The 22,085-nt window shown below is 32.8% G+C and overlaps 1 protein-coding gene across 1 annotated transcript; it reads right to left on the reverse strand.

The window, feature by feature from the left end:
• Positions 1-769: 769 nt before the first annotated feature.
• LOC110019982 (valine--tRNA ligase, mitochondrial 1-like) lies at positions 770-21,156 on the reverse strand. Its single transcript, XM_020717903.1, is given in 22 exon segments — positions 770-1,117; positions 2,960-3,105; positions 3,646-3,745; positions 3,844-3,941; positions 4,295-4,792; positions 5,133-5,384; positions 6,154-6,556; positions 6,884-7,083; positions 7,867-8,037; positions 8,293-8,595; positions 8,709-8,766; positions 9,308-9,387; positions 9,481-9,517; positions 9,519-9,562; positions 9,749-9,826; positions 15,208-15,291; positions 15,389-15,454; positions 16,187-16,259; positions 16,343-16,503; positions 16,641-16,703; positions 20,404-20,448; positions 20,999-21,156. Coding segments are annotated over 22 exon segments (3,165 nt in total). The 5' UTR covers positions 21,038-21,156; the 3' UTR covers positions 770-951.
• Between the last annotated feature and the right edge of the window lie 929 nt (positions 21,157-22,085).

The following is a 22,085-nucleotide window of genomic DNA, read 5'->3' on the forward strand; positions in this document are numbered from 1 at the left end:
ACGTCTTTCTTGCACAGAAAATTACATACATTGGACGGTGCGGATCCCCAACACAAAATGTAATGGTTGTTTGTGATTTCAATATGTGTTTCACCTATGTGATGGCTGGATGGGAAGGTAGCACACACGACAACCATGTTTTCAAGTTTGCTACTAGCAACAAAAAATATGATTTCCTTTATCCACCACCAGGTATGACAGTCATGTTTTACTTTTGACTTCTTCTTGAAGATTGCTGGCTTTATTGAGTAGCTTCTCAAAGGATTTAATAGTGAGTCCCTCGAGCATGAAAACTACTAGCCCATGGATACTTTTGAGTAATATCTTAGTCACGTGACAACCATTTTAATTATATTTCATACCACTTATATAAACTAAATGTAGCCTTCATTTTTTCTCTAAAAAAATATAAACAGTATTGAGTGTACGACAACTTTTCAATGGCGGTAACAACCATTTTAATTATATTTCATACCCATTGAAATTACTTATGGACTAAATGCAATATAAAATTTAATTGATTATCAATATATTGCCTCAATCCTAAAATAAATTCAATGAAGCTAACATCCATATTTTTATTTTCTTGAGAAAAATAAACTTGATCTAAATCCTTAATCTAAAAATGATAAACAACACCCTCAACCATTATGTCGAGTGAACACTTTATCAAAATTTATAAACCCGAATAATTATGCCATCTATATATATATTATTACTATTTTGCAGCTATAGTTTAGTTAAAGAAAAAATGTGCAAGCCAATGGAATTTATTCCATATAATTTAAAAACATTTATAATAAAATGTTACAACAAAACTTTAATGGGTTATCTTTAAAAAGACTTCAAATCTCTCCCCACTGCCTTCAAATTTTAAATTATAACAAAATTTTGAATGATAAAAACACAAAGAAACTATTACCTGCTGAAAAATGAGAGATCTGATATAAGTCATTTATCAGAAATTATCATTTCATCAATATCCTTTTCAGCGGCAGCAATAATCTTAAGCTCTTCCAAAAGTGCATTTAATCTCCTCATATTATCATCTTGGACACTTTGAGGAGCTTTCTTGTAACCTGTAGAACTCATCACCTGTTCCAGATTTGTGTGCAGCCTGCAAACAATTTAACAGAAATAAATCAATCATAAACTAATATGCAGCAGCATCAACAACAACAACAACAAGCCTTTTATCTCACTAAGTGGGGGGTCGGCTACATGAATCCTTTTTTTCTTAATTGCGTTCTATTGTCATATTTTAATTTAGAAAGTGGAAGGCACTAAAGACGAGTGGATTGAGATGTGCTATCCATCCTATGGGCCCTAAGGACCACAACATCCTCAGTGACCAGCCAATGTCCCTTTGTATTATAACATGTGATCGAGGTTCTTCTCCTAGTTGAATATTCAATGAATTACACGGTTAGAGAGTACTAGTTGCGTCGAACTTTGAAAAATTGGAGTTAGGAGAATGGTTAATGAAGAGCCAAGAAGCGAAGGAAATGATTGTCCACATATTGGAGGAACTTAAGGTCTAAGCGTCGAAAAGAGGAAGGTTATGAAAAGAATGACAAAATACTATAATTCCAATATCGGGATTGAAGGCATTTCGTGTTAGATGTCTAATACTAAGGAAAACAAACACCGCATATCGACAATTTGCTCTTTGTAAATTTGGTTCATTATGGGAGGGACCTTACATTATCAATGAGTGGGGCTTGAGGGTACACAAGCCCTCCATTTTTTATATTTAAAGAATATATATATATATATATAATTATTTTTGTGTGCAGATAGATATATAAATGATCTACGATCATATTCATACACGTATATTTGTATGGATAAATACACGTAAGTACGATGACATGCATATTTCTATAATTTATGAGACTTTCAAATGAACTACATATTTGCCAATAACTCTTGCTCAATCTGACAAAAAACAAGTCAAACACAGTAAAACTGGGGCATTTACATACATACGATACATTTATTATATATTTACATATCTAACCCCTAAATATTCATATTTACATGCATCTCACTCAAATCTTTAATATCACACCAAAAATACCACCAACACGATCTTTTTCAAAAGTGAAATATATCTTTTCATGCATAAGTTTCTGATACCAAAGTGTTACAAGTATAAATAAAAAACCTTGAGTGTTAAATAGTTTGCAAGTTTATTTAAAAAACGAGCCAAACAACAGTTAAGCCAGTCAAAATTAGGCTAATTTACAGCATTAATTTTTAGTTATGGATTATTCAAATTATACAAAAACTAACAGATCAGTTTTTTGGTTTATATTGTATAGCTTCTAATGGCCATTTCCATACAATATTATTCCATGCCCCCATTCCTACCCATAGCCCACCCCAAATCTCCAAGTTGTAATTCAAAAAATAGTGCATGTTTATGAAAATATTACCCAAAGATACCATTTAAGCAAGAAAAGTCCATGTAGCTATATGCATAATATAGAAAAATTTCCCTTAAAAGTTTCCGCAAATATAAATAATATAAAGCTTTGCTCGGCAATTCGAGTTTAGCCCTTTCATCCCCATCTATGCAATCAATTATAGTACAATAAGGGGTCGAAGTTAGGCGCGATTGTCAAATTTAAGGGGCATTTACATACATACCAAACAATTCTTGATGTATTTACATATCTAACACCCAAACTTTCATATTTAAATAAATAGCACTCAAAACATTAATATCACATAAAAAATACTATATCTACTTTTAAAAACTGAAACAAAAATTTTCTTGCATAGATTCATCACATCAAAGTGTTATTCATGTAAATATAGAAATTTAGGTTCTAGATATGTAAATACATAAGAATTGTGTGGTATGCATGTAAATTTCCCTAAATTTAACCACCAAGTTTTCAAAAAATAAGGCAAAAATATCAAAATATTCTTAGATTAGGTTGGCGAAACTCACTTTTGTATTTCCTCTCTTTTTTTTCTAAGCTTTTGGCGTTCAGCTTCAGGATCAAGTATCCCTTGGAGCTCCAGATAGACGGAGAGATTTTCATTTACCACATCAACTGCACAGCCAGGTGGAGGCAAGTCATTCTCACATAGTACCTACAAGATAAAATCAAAATTAGATACTTCTTTCAACTCTTTTCCAAATTAATTTGAAGTAATAAAAGCGATGCGGGGGACGTAGACACAATTAGTTGGTAAAAATCTTAAAAGTTAGGGGCGTTTACATACATATTACCCAATTCCTATATATTTCCATATCTAAAACTTAAACTTTACATTTTACATTTATAGCACCCAAATCTTTCATATCATTTTAAAAGTGACATACACCTTTCATGCATAGTAAAAGTGACATCTATATAAAAATTGAAGTATAGGTGTTAGATTGATAAATACATGGAAATTTAAGTTTTATGAATGTAAATCTTCCTAAAAGTTAGACATTTTGGAATCAAATGCAAGTATGTGCGTGAGTTTAATTTAAAAAAAAAGAAAATATTGAAACAACGACTGAATAAACATCCAAACAGCACTTTATAAACATTCAATCAAATGGAAAAAGAAAAAAATATTTAATATCCGCCATTGTTAATCATCAACAACCACTATGGAAACTTTATTATCCATTTAAAATACCTTCAAAGATGACAGCGAAGCGAGGGTGAGGATCTCTGATTCATAATTTTTAATAATTGAAGCAATATCATCTCCTCTGCAAAGTGCAAAAGCTGCGCGTCTGGAGTATGTAAATAAGAAATTAATCATGAATTAAAGTAAAAATGTTAGGATGCTAAGATATTAAATCATAGGATTGAGATTGTCATACATAGTTACCTTTCATTTTTGTCCGTCGGCAATCGTAGTGACCTTATCTTTCTCACCGTACTAAGAACAATATCCATATGGCTTTCAATTTGTTCACTAGTCCATGACTGTCAGATCCATAATAGTTGAATGTCACAAAAACACTTGATAATGCTACATAAATTAAAGTGCTTTTACATATATACCACCAAATTCCTACATATTTACACATCTAACACCTAAACTTCACTTTTAATATTTATACCAACCAAAACTTTCATATCATATAAAAAATACCACCAATTTAAGTTTAAAATAGTGAAATGCACCTTTTTCATGCATAGGTAAGGTGGCATATATGTGAAAATTGAAGTTTGCATTTCAAGAAAATTGAAGTTTAGGTGTTAGATATGTAAATACATAACGAATTGAGTGGTATGTATGTAAATTTTCCCAGAAAAAAAAAATCACCATGAAATACCTCCACCACCGACGGATAATCCGATATCATTATCGATTCCTTCTGATGGATTTCTCGAGCTTGGGGAAGTCTCTGCCATAGTTCCTCCGTAACAAAAGGCATAAATGGATGGAGCAGCCTCAAGCCGGAGTCCAAACATATCCATAAAGTATCTCTAGAGGCTTTCCTCTCAGATATGTAAGCATTTTCAGAGAAAAAATAAGGCTTTATAGCTTCAATAAATACATCACAAAGCTGGAATTGCCACCATGAATATACAGCAGTAGATGCCTCCGAAAATTTGTATGATTCAAGAGAAGAAACAGTCTTATCTACAGCTTTATTCAAAACAGAAAGAATCCATTTACAGATTGATGGCATTGTATCTACCACAATATTTGACGAAGGAGAATAGTTGTCCCCCAATTTGCTTAGAGCGAACCTTATAGCGTTCCATAGCTTATTACACCACTGTCGGTATCCGACGACTCGAAGAACATCGAGATTTATCTTGTCAGACTGCGAAGCTATTATTTGTTAGACTTTCACATAATAAAAAGAAAAAAGCATCACATGCATGCCACTCAATTCTTATGAATTTACATATCCAACACCTAAATTTTGCTTTTTTACATTTATACCACCCAAATCTTTCATGTCAAATAAAAAATACGAGCATTTTAATTTCTAAAGATTGAAACACACCTTTTCATGCAAAGATAAGGTGGTATCTACGTAATAATTGAAGTGTAGGTGTTAGATATGTAAATACATAGGAATTGAGTGGTATCAGGTATTTATGTAAAACATAGAAAATAAATGAATGAAGAGAAAAAGATATTAGAGGGCTGGAATGAACCTGTGCAGTGTAGGATATGAGAGCGAACCGAAGAGCATCGGCACCACATTCGGCAATTCCATTTGGAAAGTCCTTCACCTGTCCTTGTTTTGCAATGGTTAGTTCATTCGGGTCTAAGTTACCCTCTTCCAAACGTTTGTGAAGGCCTTCGAGTGATATTCCATTTATCACTTCAAGCGGATCGATAACATTGCCCAAGGACTTCGACATTTTGCGCCCATGAGCGTCACGTATCATTGGATGCAAGTAGACCTACGAGAAAATCAAAAGCGTTCAATTTATTACAGGTAAACCGTACAAAAACTCTTTCTTTTTAGCAAAAAAATGGCTAGTTTCAAAGCCCTTACCATGGATGATATAATTCTAAAGCAGACCCAATGAATTTCAATTGAAGTATGAAAAAAAGAGTAAGGTGATAAGACACGGTTCAATGTTAAAAATTACAAGAACACTTTGAAATCTCAATTTTTCAAGGAGCATTACATACATATCACACAATTCTTATGTATTTACATATCTCGCACCTATACTTTCGTATTTACACACCTAGAATTAAATTATTTAACATCACATCAAAAATAACACTATTAATAATTTCTAAAAGTGAAATGCGTCTTTTCATGCATAAGTTTAAAGCACCAAAGCGCTATGTATGTAAATATGAAAGTATAGGTGTGAAAAAATATAAATATATAAGAATTGAATATATAAGAATTGTGTGGTAAGAATTGTGTGGTATGTATGTAAATTTCCCTTTTTTTTCATGTAAATCAATCAGGAGATGGAACATATGAATTTTGATGGGACACATCATGCACTAATTTAATGATTTGCAATATATTTAATGTCAAATCATACGTCTTGGAACAAGATGCAAACATAATTCATCATTTAATTCATGAATCTTACAAGCACCACAAATATGCAAATTATGTAACATTCCTACGCTGAATCTTTGATTATCACTTCCAAAAGGTCACCAATTTCAGTTTCAACATGATAAAAACTTCATCCGTGTTACCTTTTTGAAGGGAACATCGCCGCCAAGTTTCATGCCTAGCATCACCATCCGAGCCACCCAGAAAAACAGAATGTCGTGGCCCGTTTCGAGAACAGAAGTCGGATAAAAGGCTCTAAAATCATCTGTATCTTCCGGCCAACCGAGCACACTTAACGGAAAAAGTCCAGATGAGAACCACGTGTCCAGTACATCGGGATCCCGAGCAATCTTAAATTTCTTCCCCACAAATATCCTCTTCGCCTCGAGATTGGCTTCTTTTTCATCTCTTCCAACCACCCAATGGTCATTATATGTGCCAAATTCTTGGAGTTCGTCGTCTTCTAGGGTCACATACCAGGCAGGGATGCGGTGACCCCACCATAGTTGTCGTGAAATGCACCAATCTCGTATATTTTCTAGCCATCTACAAGAAAAAGAAATTAAAGTTACGATTAATAAAGCAGGCAAACTAGATTATCATTATCTAAAAGGGAGATTCCCATGCAGAGCACTCAATTCTTTATGTATTTACATATCTAAAATCTAAACTTTAAATTTTACATATATGTCACCTTATCAATGCATGAAAAGTTATATTTTACTTTATAGAAGTTAATGTAGTGGTTTTTTATGTGATGTGAAAACTTTGGGTGGTATTAAAAAAAAAAAAGTGTTAGATATATAAATACATAAGAATTAGGTGGAATGTAGGTAAATGCCCCTATCATAATTGGGTCATATATAAATGAACCTCTTCCAATCTTGTTCATATTGCTCTGGAATGATCTCAATCTTTTTGTTCTCTTTGTCAATAACAGCATCAAGGGCAGCTTTTGCCATACTATTGCAATCAACAAACCATTGGGGCTTTATCATAGGCTCTACAATATCATTACTTCTGGAACAAATACCGAGGCTCATCTCATTCTTCTGTGCTCCTCTATAAAGTCCCTGATTGAAGGAATGATTCTTGTCAAAAAACAAATAAATAAACAAAATCATAATCAAAATGAATAGCAATACAGATTGTGCTGGGCTACCACAAAAAAAGACCAAGAATTCATACAGAATGAGGCCTCAACAGAGTAAGCTATTCTTCTCCGATATATTGCACAATATAAACCCCATGTTAGCTTATTTTCACGATCTTCTCTGGAAAAATATTAATCATTGGCAAATCATTGATGCTTTGGCTTATTAGCGAGTTTTAAGCTTCCAATGCTTACAAGTGCGCATTAAGCACCTCCAAAAAAAATGCTACATAAAAAGGCAATTTTTTTTACATAACATGACAGCAAATCGTATCATTATACTAAAAGTATAAAATAAATGCTGAAAGAGCATGTTAAGTCTCTCTACAAATCAAGCAGTTTCAGGAAAGGAAGTATATAAAGGGGCTTTTACATGCATACCACCGGATTCTTATGTATTCACACATCTAACATCTAAACTTTACCTTCTACATTTATAACACCCTAATCCTTCATGCATAGGTTAGATGGTATGTGTGAAAAATTGTAGTTTAGGTGCTAGATATGTAAATACATAGGATTGAGGGGTATGCGCGTAAATCTTCCTTGTATAAATTCTACAGGTCTCATGATAAAACTTAATTTATAAAAAGTAGCCCTGCCCTTGCACAGAAATTCAACCCAAAATTGTTTTGTGAGATACTTTGTTTAGAAACAAGCTTCTTGCAGCCCTGTATGGTTATAAACTCCAAAAAATTAATACCTTTTCCTTCAAAGCATCAATCAAAGCAATCCGGGCTTTAAATCTTGTCATCCCTTCAAATTCAGCTCCACCATTGATGTTAATTCTCCCATCATCAGTGAATATATTGATAAACTCAAGATTATGGCGCTTTCCCACTTCAAAATCATTAGCATCATGAGCTGGAGTAATCTGAAATTCATAGAAGACAGATAAATTTTACTCACAGTTGAGAAAGAATGGTGAATCAAATTGGAACGAAAAAAAAATGGAAAATCTATTTACATACCTCACAATTCTAATGTATGTACATAACTAACACCTAAATATCAAAGTTTAGGTCTTAGATATGTAAATAAACAAGAATTGTGTGGTATGTATGTAAATGCCCCAATGAAATTTTAATGCTGAAGCTTTATTGCTCTATATAAAATCATGCACCCATACCTTCACGGCCCCAGTCCCAAAATTCGGATCAACCAGAATATCATCACAAACTATGGGAATCTTTCTCCCGTTAAATGGATGAACGGCAAACTTTCTGTGCAAATGTTTATATCTCTCGTCTTCAGAATGAACTGCAATAGCAGTATCGCCAAGCATAGTTTCGATCCTGGTCGTGGCAACAACTATCTCGCCCAAGCCTCCCTCGAGAAGATAAGCGAAAGAAGTTAACACCCCAAACTGAATGGGAAAGTCAAAGCCAGGAACCTTAAGGAATGTCTCCTCCTTAATTTCCTTGTGGTCAACCTGGAGGAAATAGTTTTAACCAATAGCTCTCAATAAATATGTAATTACAGCCCAAATAAATATAGGAGGAATAATGGCGTGATGAGGGGAGAAAAATTAGAATTTTTAAGTACCTCAATATCAGATATTGCAGTTCGCAATGTACAGTCCCAATTCACAAGGCGATAATCTCTGGAAAATCGAGCCAAGAATGGTAGTTAAGTATGACATCTTTAAAAAAGCTTTAGAAGTGTTAGCACACAAAATAGTTAAAAGAATGATAACGGGAGAAACAATATGGACACAAAATTCACAAAGATAAAAAGGTTGGCACTGCTGTGAAACCACTTGAAAGAAATTTATTTGATTGTATGCTACAAAGTATATTCATGGTAGAAAAACCGGCGCAACCAACGAAACAAAATAAAGAAATTTACATACCTAGCATAAAATTCTTATGTATTTACATATCTCAAATCAAAACTATTACATTTACACATATAGCACTTTGGTGCTTTAAACCTTTATATAAAAAGGTGTATTTCATTTTTAAAAAATGAAATAGTGCTATTTTTTATATGATATTAAAGATTTGAGTGCTATGTGTGTAAATATGAAAGTTCAGATGTGAGATATGTAAATACATAATAATTGTGTGCTATGTATGTAAATGCCCCCACAAAACATTTCACCCGGTATGAAAACTGTTAAGGCATTATAGAATTAGGCTGACCTATAAATAAGACCTTCCCTGTAAAGCCTGACAAAAGCTTCAGTGACTGCCCTTGATCTCTTCTCATCCATTGTAAAACACTAATAACCACAACAATTACATAAGAAGATTATATAGGAAACTTGGAAATGAAATACAAGAGATACAAATATTAGAACATGAGAAAATTTAACCTCACGGGACCAGTCGAGAGAAGCACCAAGACGACTCTTGATTCAGTATGGTACCTCCATATTCACTTTTCCATTTCCAAACCTGAAAGAAACAACATTATGAAAGACTTATAAAAGCAGAAACAATAAAAATTACACAAAAGGCAAAGAACAATGTCATTTAACCAATATTAACAGAAGTAATAAAATACAATCAAGCTTGAAAACAGAAGCGATGCTTAACCATTTGACAGACTTAATCAAATTAATCCAACAGATAAAAACTTACTTCGGACACAAACTTCTCACGTCCTAAGTCATGCCGAGTCAATTTACTCTCCCTCATGAGTTTTTTTTCAACAATTACCTGAAAAAAGCAATAGTTAGTAATAGAAATGTTTCTAAAGAAATATTTCAAGTTAACGCTCTTAAAGTTAAGACTACATGTATACACATGAATGCATCACCACAATAAAAGAAGCAGAAAAACAAAAATACATCAGATGAATAAAAAAGGGCTATAAAGGCTGCTCTTTTAGTATTTCACAAAAAACAAAAGCTCCTCTCCAAACCAACAACATATCTTCCTACTGTAGTATTTCACATATCCCAAATAATATCCATTTGATTCCCTCTCTAAAATGCATTTTAAGGCTCCTCTGTGTACATATTCTCTCTGCAAATTGCCCTAAAAATACAACACAGCTCTAGATAAGCATGCTTATGGAAATACATCCATAAATCAAATTCAAGGAAGAGTAGGGAAGATATAAAAAATTATATAGATCACCAACAATAGCCCATCATCAAATTGCAACAAATTCCATTCTCTTCTTCATGGCTTAAAAAGGCGTTTAAGCCGCATTCCTTATTGTCAATTGTAGGTATGATTGTCGCATGGCTTCAACAATGCCAACACAACTTCTAATTAAAGATTGATGGAGCATTATCATTGTTGAAATTGTTGGCGAGAAGAAGAGCTTGACAATAGAATGTGTCGAGATGTGATATCTAGGATGTCGAAAAGAGGAAAAAAATTTGAAATAAAACTTATATAAATTAAAAAATGTCTACATTAAAAATCAGTAGGCATCATATTTGAAATATTAAACATGACAAACTTGTGTGCAGCCTAACGCATTTTAGTTATGGCATCATGAAGGAGCGCAAACAAGGGAGACATATATGAGCAAAGTGTAAATGTCAATTATACATTAATACATTGATAGTGATGCTAAAATATATCAAGTGGCATATGATGAATTGCAACTCAAATATTGCATTAAAAGATATGTGGATATGTTGAAAAGGTGTAACAAAGCATCAAGAAGAGTGTTGAGGCACCTTTCATCAAAAATAAGTTTAAATAATAAAAAAAGCACCATCATATTCTTGTATTATTATAAATAAATCATGGGCAAAAATGTTCACATTATTGCAACAAAAAGCATGCTAGGCTCTTAGGGTTCCTGAAAGAACTCAAACATATTCCAACGATCTTAGTATGTCTCTAGGTAGGGCTGTAAACAAGCCAAGCTTGAGCGATCTCAGGCTTGGCTCGTGTTCGGCTCGTTCGAAATAGCTCGTGTTTGAAATCGACTCGTGAACAGTGTGTTCGTGTTTGACTCGTTAAAATTAAATTGAAAAAAATAAATGTAAAGTGTGAGATTCGAACATTGACCAAATATATACAAAATAAGAGACTAACCACATTACCACATGAGATGTTAAAATTTAAACTTAGATATAAATATATATAATATATTATTATAAAAATAATATATGTAATACTATTTCGAGCTAAAACGAGCCGAACTCAAGCGAACAAAGAACTATTCGTGTTCGGCTCGTTTATAATTCGCACTTTAAAAACTTGTTTGTGTTCGGCCGATTTACTTAACGAACAAGCCGAACACGAGTTGTTTGCGAACAATGAGTTTTTTTGACAGCCCTATCTCTAGATAAGCTAAATGATCATGAAACTCTTTAGAATAATATATATATATATATATATATATATATATATATATATAGTGTGTGTGGTGTTGTGTACAATGAAGCACACATATTAATCACAAAAGTATGTGTCAATCAAACAGTATACAGATTATGAGTCCGTAAATCGATCCCACCAGAAACGAGTTAATTCTCAAATGGAGTAATAATTAGTTTATGAATCCTATGTTTAGTTTGAAATGATGAAAGTTTTTTAAAGATTCTGTAAAAATTTTAAATTGTGAAAACAAATTCTACTGATTTTTGGGTTTTTTTACTAAATATTAAAAGTCTTCCTTGAATTGAAACTTGAGAAGTTTCAATTCTTATTCCACCAACTTATGTTCCATTGTAGTTGACACTTAGGGACAAATACTCCTTACTCTATTCCCAAACATAAGAAGCGTTGGAGTCTTATATTATGATTAAGTCCCCTTAACCCTGCAAAGTTCTTCAGGATTCTTCATTATCATATGTGATTGCAATCTCCTAATGACTATTCCTATGTCACTAAGAAAATATGTTATTTTAAATCCCCTTAACCTACTTTTTCTTTTAGTCTACAGTCAATATTCCTTGATCACAAGTTATTTTAAATTTTCTAGTGACTAGCAAAAAAGTAAATGAAGCCTTAAAGGTTAACAAATTAAATTATCTTTCAAATGCTTAAAGAAAATCACATGAGAAACACGACGACTTCACAATACCAACCAAGGAAAAGAAAAACTTGTTCCAACACATTGATATGGAAAACACATACAATTTCATTAAAAAAAAAAGCAAACTTTACATAAATTAGTAAAAGAAGAATACACCCAGATAAAATTTCTTCTTGCTCCAAGCCAATCTTCTTCTACAATCCGCTTTCCCCTTTGAATTTCTATCAATGCTCTCCTTTACACATTAAATTCACTCACATTTATCTTGCACATGGATCCTCCCTTCTCCCAATATGAAGAAAATAGTTCCTACTTAAGTGCTATCCTCCTCTGCCGTGTAGAAGTCCCGAGAGAAGTCAAAGAAGAGTCCCCTCATCGAAGAAATTTCGCTCTTTTTATCTTCTCTACTGATTGAACCATCAAAAAATTATCAAAACCACCCCAAGCTCGTGGGGTGTGCGGCAACTCTGATGTGGTGGCCCTAGAGCGTCGGTCTGTGGCGCTGGCTTCGAGACTCAAAATCGTCAATCTAAGGATTCGACTGTAGCATGGTGACGCTGGCATTGAGTGCAAGGACGCTTGGTTCATGACATTAAGATGTCATTTTCTCTGTATTATAGCTGAAATTGTACCTTCTAGTGTTGAAGCGCCGAGTGTTGCGGTGTTGTGGCGTTGGGTGAATGGAAGCTGAAGCTAGGATGCCATCTTCTATAGATTTTGTACGTAAAGGAGCAGCATCCGACATTGAGGCGTTTTCCATAGGTGTCAGTGTGCTTACCTACTGACTTAGCCTATTATATACCAAAATGATCTAGTTTTTCTGTATACTGTACATACAGACCAAATAAACCCACAAAAAGCATAAAAATAACATAAATAATGCAGTAAAGACACCATACAACACATATTTTATACACATCAGTCGAACAAGAAAATGAACTAAGAACCCAAATATGATCTTATTGATTCAAAGTTGACATAAAGGTCTTAGTGTGCATCGTTAATCAGGAGCACTGTCTACAAGACAAGACCAAAAGACCATTCCTATAAATCTTACATATATAAATGGAATACATCAATTGCCCCTCAAAATACATGCAAGTCTTAGTACTCCTATTAAAGTTCAAAAAACTGTTCAAATCAAGTATTATTATTGGGCTTTCCATGCTCTCAAGGATGTAAGTTCTATCGATGAACTTTCTTCAAGACATAAATCTTCATATAATCAATGGTATGTCATAAGAAATATTATTTTAATTTCTTCAACCTTAAAGTTGTAAGTCTGACTTGTGGGTCTTTCTATAAATGTAAGCCTTAATCCTATCGATTAGGATAGCATAAAAGATAGTAAGCCCATCCAACCACATTTAGTCTCATGCTTTCCAAAGAAGTGCATGAACCCTCGTAAACTAAGCCAATGCCAACTCCCATGGTAACAAGCCTAGTCATCAAACAAATCATAGCCAAACTAACTAATAAAAACACATGAATCATAGACATGATTATTTGATTTAATATAAAACACATGGACAAATCATGGCCAGGTCAGTCCTCCGAGCCCTTCTCAGTTATCTCTAAAACCTCCCAACTGTAAGCAGCCATATTGTGAGCCTCAGAACTATCCAATGAAAATGGAACAAGCAATCTAATGCCAGTAAGTAAATTGAAGTCAAAGACACGTACATTTTCACCCTGATTTGCTTGGTATAACTGAGATAAGATTAACGATAGTTGGAAATCATATTCTCAAGGTATGATAGCTCAAATGCCCTAACATTAGAGACTAGATCCACTGGTATAACTAAGATGAAAGAATCATTGAAACTTAATTAAGTATATCTCCATACCATAACCATTCACAATTTTATTAAATTCATATATAATTACCAAATCTGTGTTTTAAATATTAGCCTAAGCAGTCTCTTAATTAAAAAATTCTCTTGCGAATGAGAGGAATATTTAAGCACGAGGATTTGTAACCACAAAAAATCTTGAGCCCAGGTTTAATGAAAACTCTAGAAATTTAATTAGATGAAATCTAATTAAAAAAGACCTAATCTCCCTCATGAAAAAACCCAAGTTTCTCATTGCATCAAAAGGTCAGACAATTGCTATTCCCCTGCAATCAATCATTCCTCGTCATCATCATTAACTTTACCCCAACTATCACAGGCTCGCTTTACAAATTTTTACTTTCCATTCATTTCATCAAGCACTGCAAGAATTATTAAAGCCCCGCTTTACAAATTTTTTGAAGAAAATATAAAAAAAAATTGCAAGATAGAATAACAGAAAAAGCAGTAGTCTAACTTAAGACACAGGACTAATGTACCTTATCACACATCTATGCAAACACATAAAAAAAAATAGGTAAGAGGAAGATTTACGCAATTCCTCTATTAAATAGACTTAGCAACAATAGTACATGCCTCATCAGCTCTACGTCCTTTTTAACCATTCAGCTTGCATCTCTTATAAGTTTTCAACTCTCAAACTAAACTCTATGCCTCCAATGAGTAATGATGGATGTAATCCTACACGTCAATTCAAAACAAGCATTTTTAAGAGTAATGTTAATAAATATAATAATATTCTTACAGTATTATGATCTACAACAGCTTATGCTAAAAATAAAAGATACACCCTCTATGCATCCTAATTTCCATGTATATCAACATAAAAACATTGGAATAATCACTCAACCAATTGCCTTTAAATATTTCAGAAATCGTCAACTTTCATTAAAATATATATTTTATGATATGCCATCAAATTTATCCATATAAAATTTATGCAGCTTCAGATTATGCTCATCAAACAAAAACGGTTGCTATTCTCAATATTGAAAAACAAATGCCAAAATATTGTAAAATTTTGCATGCTTGTTTTCAAACTACGTATTGTGAAGCATAGATTAGTTCAGCCAATATGTAAAACATAACCAAGCCAATGCTGGAAAGAGAAACAAAGCACAACGAACCAGAAAGAGGAGCTGAAATAATAACATAAAAGAGCTGGTTCAAGCAATTTGTTGATTTCTAAAACTAAACACTAAGCAAAAAACTAGATTTGCGGAATTAGGGGAAACGGAAACCTGGGTAGCTATTCCTGCATGGTCCATTCCAGGTACCCACAAAACATTACAACCTGACATTCTTCTCCACCGGATAATCATGTCCTGCACGAAGTAAAAAGAGGTAATTTAAAAAAGTTCAAAAAATGATAACAAAAAATAATGATGGCAATAAACAGTGGAGAATAAGTTAACAAACCACCTGTATAGAAGCAGTAAGGCCATGGCCTATGTGAAGAGCGCCGGTTACATTTGGAGGTGGCAGAACCTAGCCATACAATTCATAAGGAAAATGGACATTAGAATAATATATAAAAATTATGGCTATGTATTATCTTTTGTATTGATAGCAAACTTCTCTTTCTTTCAGTCTTCACCCCCCTCATGAAAAAATAAGAATTAAATGCATCAAAGCCTCACCTTTTGAACTTCTATAACTGTACGGATGAGGTAAGGTTATATTACTTAGCACCCACTCAAATGAACCAAATAAAATATCAATTTTAAGATTGAAATTATATCTCCGGGTCCATAACAAGTATTCCTTTGCTTTAAATTATGCCATATTTCACCTTCCCAGCATAAATTAGCTAGAGAAACAGTTTAAACTTTAACAAGATGAGAGCTATTATTAGAACAAATACATAATGCACAAAAGAAATAACTGATAAATGTCAATCACTTTTACTCCTATGATCAAGTTATATAATAATAATACAGGTTAACAGCTTGAATGCATTACAGAAAGAACACGGATACTGAGAACGTAACTTCAAATGAAAGAGAAAAAATCATAGGAGAACAATGCAAAATTAAGCTGGCTATGTTATATGAATGTGACTGTTAAGTAACTAAGATCATTAATATGAATTTGACTGTTAAGTAACTAAATCATTCAGTGTTGTAAAAATGAGAATGTCAAAATTGATGTGTCAATAATTAGAAATAATAGAGAATTATATCGAATACAGAATAGATAAATACAAATAATGGCACTCACTATCACAAAAGGGGGCTTCGAGCTTTTTGCATCTGCGTTGAAGAAACCTGATGCTTCCCACCATGCATACCATCTGGAAAGAAAAATAATCATGATCTTAGAATTTAATATTTGCAGGTCACACACATAGAACTTCAATGTGGTAAAGACTATTACGATTTCTCAACAACACTGGGATTATACTGCTTTGCAATTTGACGAGAAAGGAGTTTCTTTGCTCCAGCAGGAGTTTCAGGTTCAGCAAAATCCTCAGGATTCTCATCTTCGACATCCTTTTTTCGATTTTTCTTTTCAACTTTCTTTGATCCATCATTTACCTTTGGTCCATCGAAAACAAAGTATCATCACAGTGCACATGTCAAACTCTATAGTTCTCATAGTTTATTGATTTTGATTCCTCAAATTATTAATAAATACAAAAACTTATAATAAAGAGATGTGTAAGCCTTTTTACCTGGAGTTTGGCAGCCTCAGCCTTTTGTGCAGCCTTGAGCTTCTTTTCTTCTTTAAGTTTTGCCTGAGGTGTAAAAGAGCATTCGTTGAAACAATTAATATACACTGCTGTTAAAATGCCTCTTTAAATTTCACAGAAATAACATACAAAGTTTTCACCAAATTAATAAATATGATGAATTAGTCTAAATAAAACCCTACTTTTTCAAATGTTATTTCCTTGATTTAATAAGCACTAAGTTTAACTGTTACGGTTATTATTCCATTCGAAGATGTTCTTCACCAGAATTTTTTTAATAAAGTTTTTATTTCGTTTTTTTTTTTATTTTGAATACAACACATTGAGATTTTTTCTGTACCATGCTTAGCTGATCCTTTTCTGTACCATGCTTAGCTAATCCTATAAATAAGTTTCTACTTTAATTTTTTTCTTAACCCATCCAAGCAGTATATGGATTGTAACCAGATGTAATTGCAGTCTGAACTCTCACTTCACCGAATTTTTCTATACATGGAGTTTTATTTCCGATTTGTATTACTATTTCAAATTAAAATTTTGGAGCACATGGAACTTTCATAATCTTAAATTGCAACAAATTTATCAAATACTGCAATAGGTTAATGTTTTGGATTTTCACACACATTAAGATTTATTTAAGAGTATTTAATTGTGCACTAATATTTCTTAAAGATCCCATTTCCTCACTTTTTTCTGCTTTAATTTGCAGCGCCTTTAGAAATTTACTTCAATAATTTTAAATGATGTCTCTAAAAAGATAAAAATAAGAGCTAATCTGGTACTAATTCCTTAGTATACACCCTTGAAATTTGTTCCTTCTATAATTCTCAGCAGCAATGTCAAACAAATTAACTGTTTAACAACATTAGTTTAAGTAATATTGAAACATGTTTTCATTAAAAATATCAGTTTCTTGAATTGACATCTTTTTACAGGAAGTTTATCTAGAATTTCAACCCAATCGCAGTATCCTTAACTGAGCTTCTCAAATCAAATAGATTCATGTGGTCACATAATGCATAGGCTAACTTTGAAGGTTTGAAGAAACATGTTACTCAAGCCCCTATTCTAGCACTTCCAGATTTCAATCAAATATTTGAAGCGGAGTTTGATGCATCCAATGTGGGAATTGAAGGTGTTCCGAGTCAAAGTGGACATCCCATTGCCTTCTTCAATGAGAAATTGAATGAGGCCAAGATGAAGTATTCTAACTTTGACAAGGACTTGTATGCAATGTAAGAGCTCTCGGTCATTGAGGGTCATTACTTGCTTAGAAACAAGTTCCTCTTTACACGGATCACGAACCCTTGAGATTCCTAAATATATATAACAAACTAAAAGAGAAACATGTCTCATTAAAAAAATTCTTATCTTTATTTCATTTTGTTCTACAACACAAGAAAAAGAAGTCAGAATAAAACAGATGATGCATCGAGCCATTGTCACTTGTTAATTAATACCATGCAAATATGCAATTGAAGATAATTGGATTTGAAGTTTTAGATGATGCATATGCCACTAAAGAAGATTTACAAAAGATTTGAAAACGTTGATAGGACAGAATGAGCAATTCCATATATTAAATAGCAATTTATTTTATCAAAACAAGTTGTGTATCCAAGGAATTCACTCAAAGAAGAAATATTATAGGAGCATTACAATTGAGAGACGACGGGACATTTCTGCAAACACTATACTCTTTTCTTAGTGAAACAGAAATTTTATCGGCCCAGATTGGTGTGAGATGTAAAAAGACATGTCAAATAGTACAAAGACGATGAGATATATCATTTGGCTAAGACTCAAGGGAAAAGTACACTCATCTTTCCACTTCAGAGGCAACCTGGTTGAATGTAAGCAATGGACTTTATAATGAGTTTGCCACAAACACAGTAGAGTAAGGATTTTGTTATGATAGTGATAGATCGTTTCTCCGAGATGACATACTTCGTTCAAAATCACAAGACCATGGATGCATCATACAATGCAGGCTTATACTTTAACGAAATAATTCGTCTTCACTTCAGATAGAGAACCTTATGCGGTAAACTTGACATAAATTTTCAATCTAGTTCAGCAATCCACCCACAGGCATTAGCATATAAAGGCTACATATCACATTTTGTGAAATCTTCTCAGGTGTTTTGTGAGAAAAAAAAAAATTAAATGGTAGGATTGATTCTTTTGTAGGTTAAGTTTGCCTACAATCGGTCTACAATTCGCAGTCCATTTGAGATTATATACTGGTGAAATCCTCTCACTCCATTAAAATTAGTGCTAATACTTCTAGTTGCTGAGTTTAGCATGGATACAAATGTTAGAGTCTGAGAGATTCAGATCACATATGAGTAGTTGAGGATATAAATTACTAAGTAAAATGCTAAATATCATAACAGACAAATAATTCTAGAAAAGCTCAGGTTTATAAAATGTAATATGATATGGATTATACTAAAGAATGACTAATTTCCTGAATATCCAGGAGTTTCTAGACAACAAGTCGAACCCTCTCTAACCCAGAGTGAACAACTTGAACAATACTTTGCTACTGCACATAATTATCACCTTACTATGAAGATCCAGAAGTTTATAGATAGCAAGGCGAAGCCTCTCTTACCCAGAGTGAATAATTAGAACAACATTTTGCTACTACAAGGAATGTTTCGTCCGCATGACAATAACAAATGAACACAAAACGAATCCAATTCCGCTTACGAAGAGTTCCAAAATTATCCAGCTTCCAATGACTGGACCACACCTCTTGGGCCCCAATTACTTTACTTAGCACTAACATCAGGGTTATTTGGAAATTTATAAATTTGTTAGCTTGGACTAATTTGTGGATTTATTTTGGTTTAGATTTATGTTGGACTAAAGGAATCTTCTCATGTTTCTTAAATTATGAGTGCTATAATATTTTTTCTTCTCAAGTTATGTGTTTGTAGCTTGATTGGGGAATAGATGGTTGATCCTCCTTAGATTTCATGTCGCGCCAAGCAGCCATTAAATGACGCTCTTGTTGTTCTCACCCAAGTAGCACTCGTTGACTTTGTAGCTTGATTGGGGAATAGATGGTTGATCCGCCTTAGAGTTCATGTCGCGCCAAGCAGCCATTAAATGACACTCTTGTTGTTCTCACCCAAGTAGCACTCGTTGACTTTCTTGCTGTCATATCCCACAAAACGGCAATCACCCCTAAGTTTCTTTCCAAACCACATTCTATCTCAGACTTTTAATACCTTAAACTCTTCTAGGAAACCAAAAATAGTGCCACCAACTAAAATTTATTCTCCAAAAATGATTTTTAAACAAACTCAAATTAGCCCAATCTAAATTAATTTTGAAATTTCAGCCAGGATACCATATTAAACACTCATCATTCTACAAAAAACTCTAGCACACACCCCTAGATATTAAATAAAAATCAATAACAATTTCTAGCCCTTAAACTCAACAAAAGCCCACCATCCCCATTAACTAATGAATATGGTACTATTCTAGGGCAGTAAGGTCCATATAACATACCGTTCAAAGTTGAAGCATGGAGAGCAAACTAAAATTAGAGTTTCAATGGCCAACACAAAGGGATGAGTACGTACCATCCATTAGGTAACCACAATTACAAGCTGGTTCTTAAAATAGGCAATCATAGTGCAATTTCTATTCATATACTCAAACTAAAAAAAAAAATAAATCAATTGGATTTCAGGACAATCACTAGAATGAATAGTTATAGAAAGTAAACCTTTTGGTCCTTCTTTATCTTTCTTTCTGCATCATCATCCCCAACCTATATATAGCCAAATAGAACATAAAGTAAGCTCCATATCACATTTCCCATCATTCAAGGCAGAATAAAAGTAAGCTTGGTAAAACAAAGAATAATTAGTAAGAAACTATGCAAATGAATTAGCTAAAAATAAAGACAATTCAGAGCCACACCACACAATTATCATGTATTTACATATCTATCACCTAATTTAACACCCAAATCTTTAACATCACATAAAAATACCGCTAATATTTTTTAAATGCCAGTGATATTAACTCTTCTAAGCTAAGAACACCTCTTCGTACATATGATTTGACATGATTACAACATTAAAGTGATATATATGTAAATGTTGTTTGGTTGCGAATTTGAGCAACATTTGGGCAAGATTTAACCTAAATCCCATGTCTCCTCCGCTTTGCTTTCTATCCCAGATTGAGTAAATCCCGTTGGAAGGTCTGTTTACGGGATTTAGAGAAGCTGAAGCACGCGAAGGGGGGGTGTGGGAGGAAGAAAGAGAAAGACAAGGGTTGGTCGGGTAGGAACGAGGTGGGAAGGGGACATATACCGGGCTTTCGGAGAGCTTTGTACGCTGCGATCCCGCCATTGACTTCCCAGTTAGCTCCAGAAGCGAGTGTGCCGCGAGGTTTACAGGCACGAGAGAGGAAGAAAGTCGGCACTGGCTTCGGGTGAAACCGGCAGAGAGGAGGCGAGGTAGGAGGTTTACGGCCATAAGAGAATAGTTTGCGCGAATTAATAGAGAAATATTTGCATAAATACCACCCATTTCTTATGTATTTGCATTCTTTTCACCCAATTTTTAATTTATATATTTTTAATGTGATGTAATGGGTTTAGGTGGTATAAATATAAAAATTAAAATTAAGGTGCTAAATATTATATTCATAAAAATTGAGTTTTATGTATGTGAATGCCCCCTTAATATGTTTTTATTCAAGTTAATTTTAATAAATTATATTAATTAATAATTAATAAATATATCATCAAACTATTTATAATTATATAAATTTATATGTAATTATTTTTAAATCCATTAAAATAAATTAACTAACACATGAAAAGTCAACTAGTTTAATAATATTGTAATTAAGTATTAACTAGTATAATAAATAATCAATCAATATTAATTAATGTATAAGATTATTATTTGATAAATATTTAATTCTATAAACTTTTATTATTGATTAGTTAGTTTAATTTATTTTTAACTATTTATTAACATAATTATAATTTTTTTACTTTGCTCTAAGTATCAAAATTTGAATTTGGGGAATTTTCCACTAATGAGAAGTGTAATTAATGAATTGTTTTTATTTTTTAAAATGCAAGTAATTTTGATATTATAGTATTTTAATTAATAACTTTGATTAATTAGTACAAATAATTTGATTAATTAGAAAAAAAATAGGAATAATATGTTTTTACGTGAATATGATTATATGTTAAATTATTTTTTTTCTTAAAATATTTATAGATTATTATTAAGTGAGGGTCATTGAATAGAGAAAAAAAAATAGGAATAATATGTTTTTACGTGAATATTCTATATATTCATATGGCAAGGGGCATAACCAAACAAATCAATGTGCTATTACTCTAAAGCTTTGATGACTTTCTTATAAAATACAACTCTA

Source organism: Phalaenopsis equestris, unplaced genomic scaffold (genome assembly GCF_001263595.1).
Source record: "Phalaenopsis equestris unplaced genomic scaffold, ASM126359v1 Scaffold000090, whole genome shotgun sequence".
NCBI lineage: Eukaryota > Viridiplantae > Streptophyta > Magnoliopsida > Asparagales > Orchidaceae > Phalaenopsis > Phalaenopsis equestris.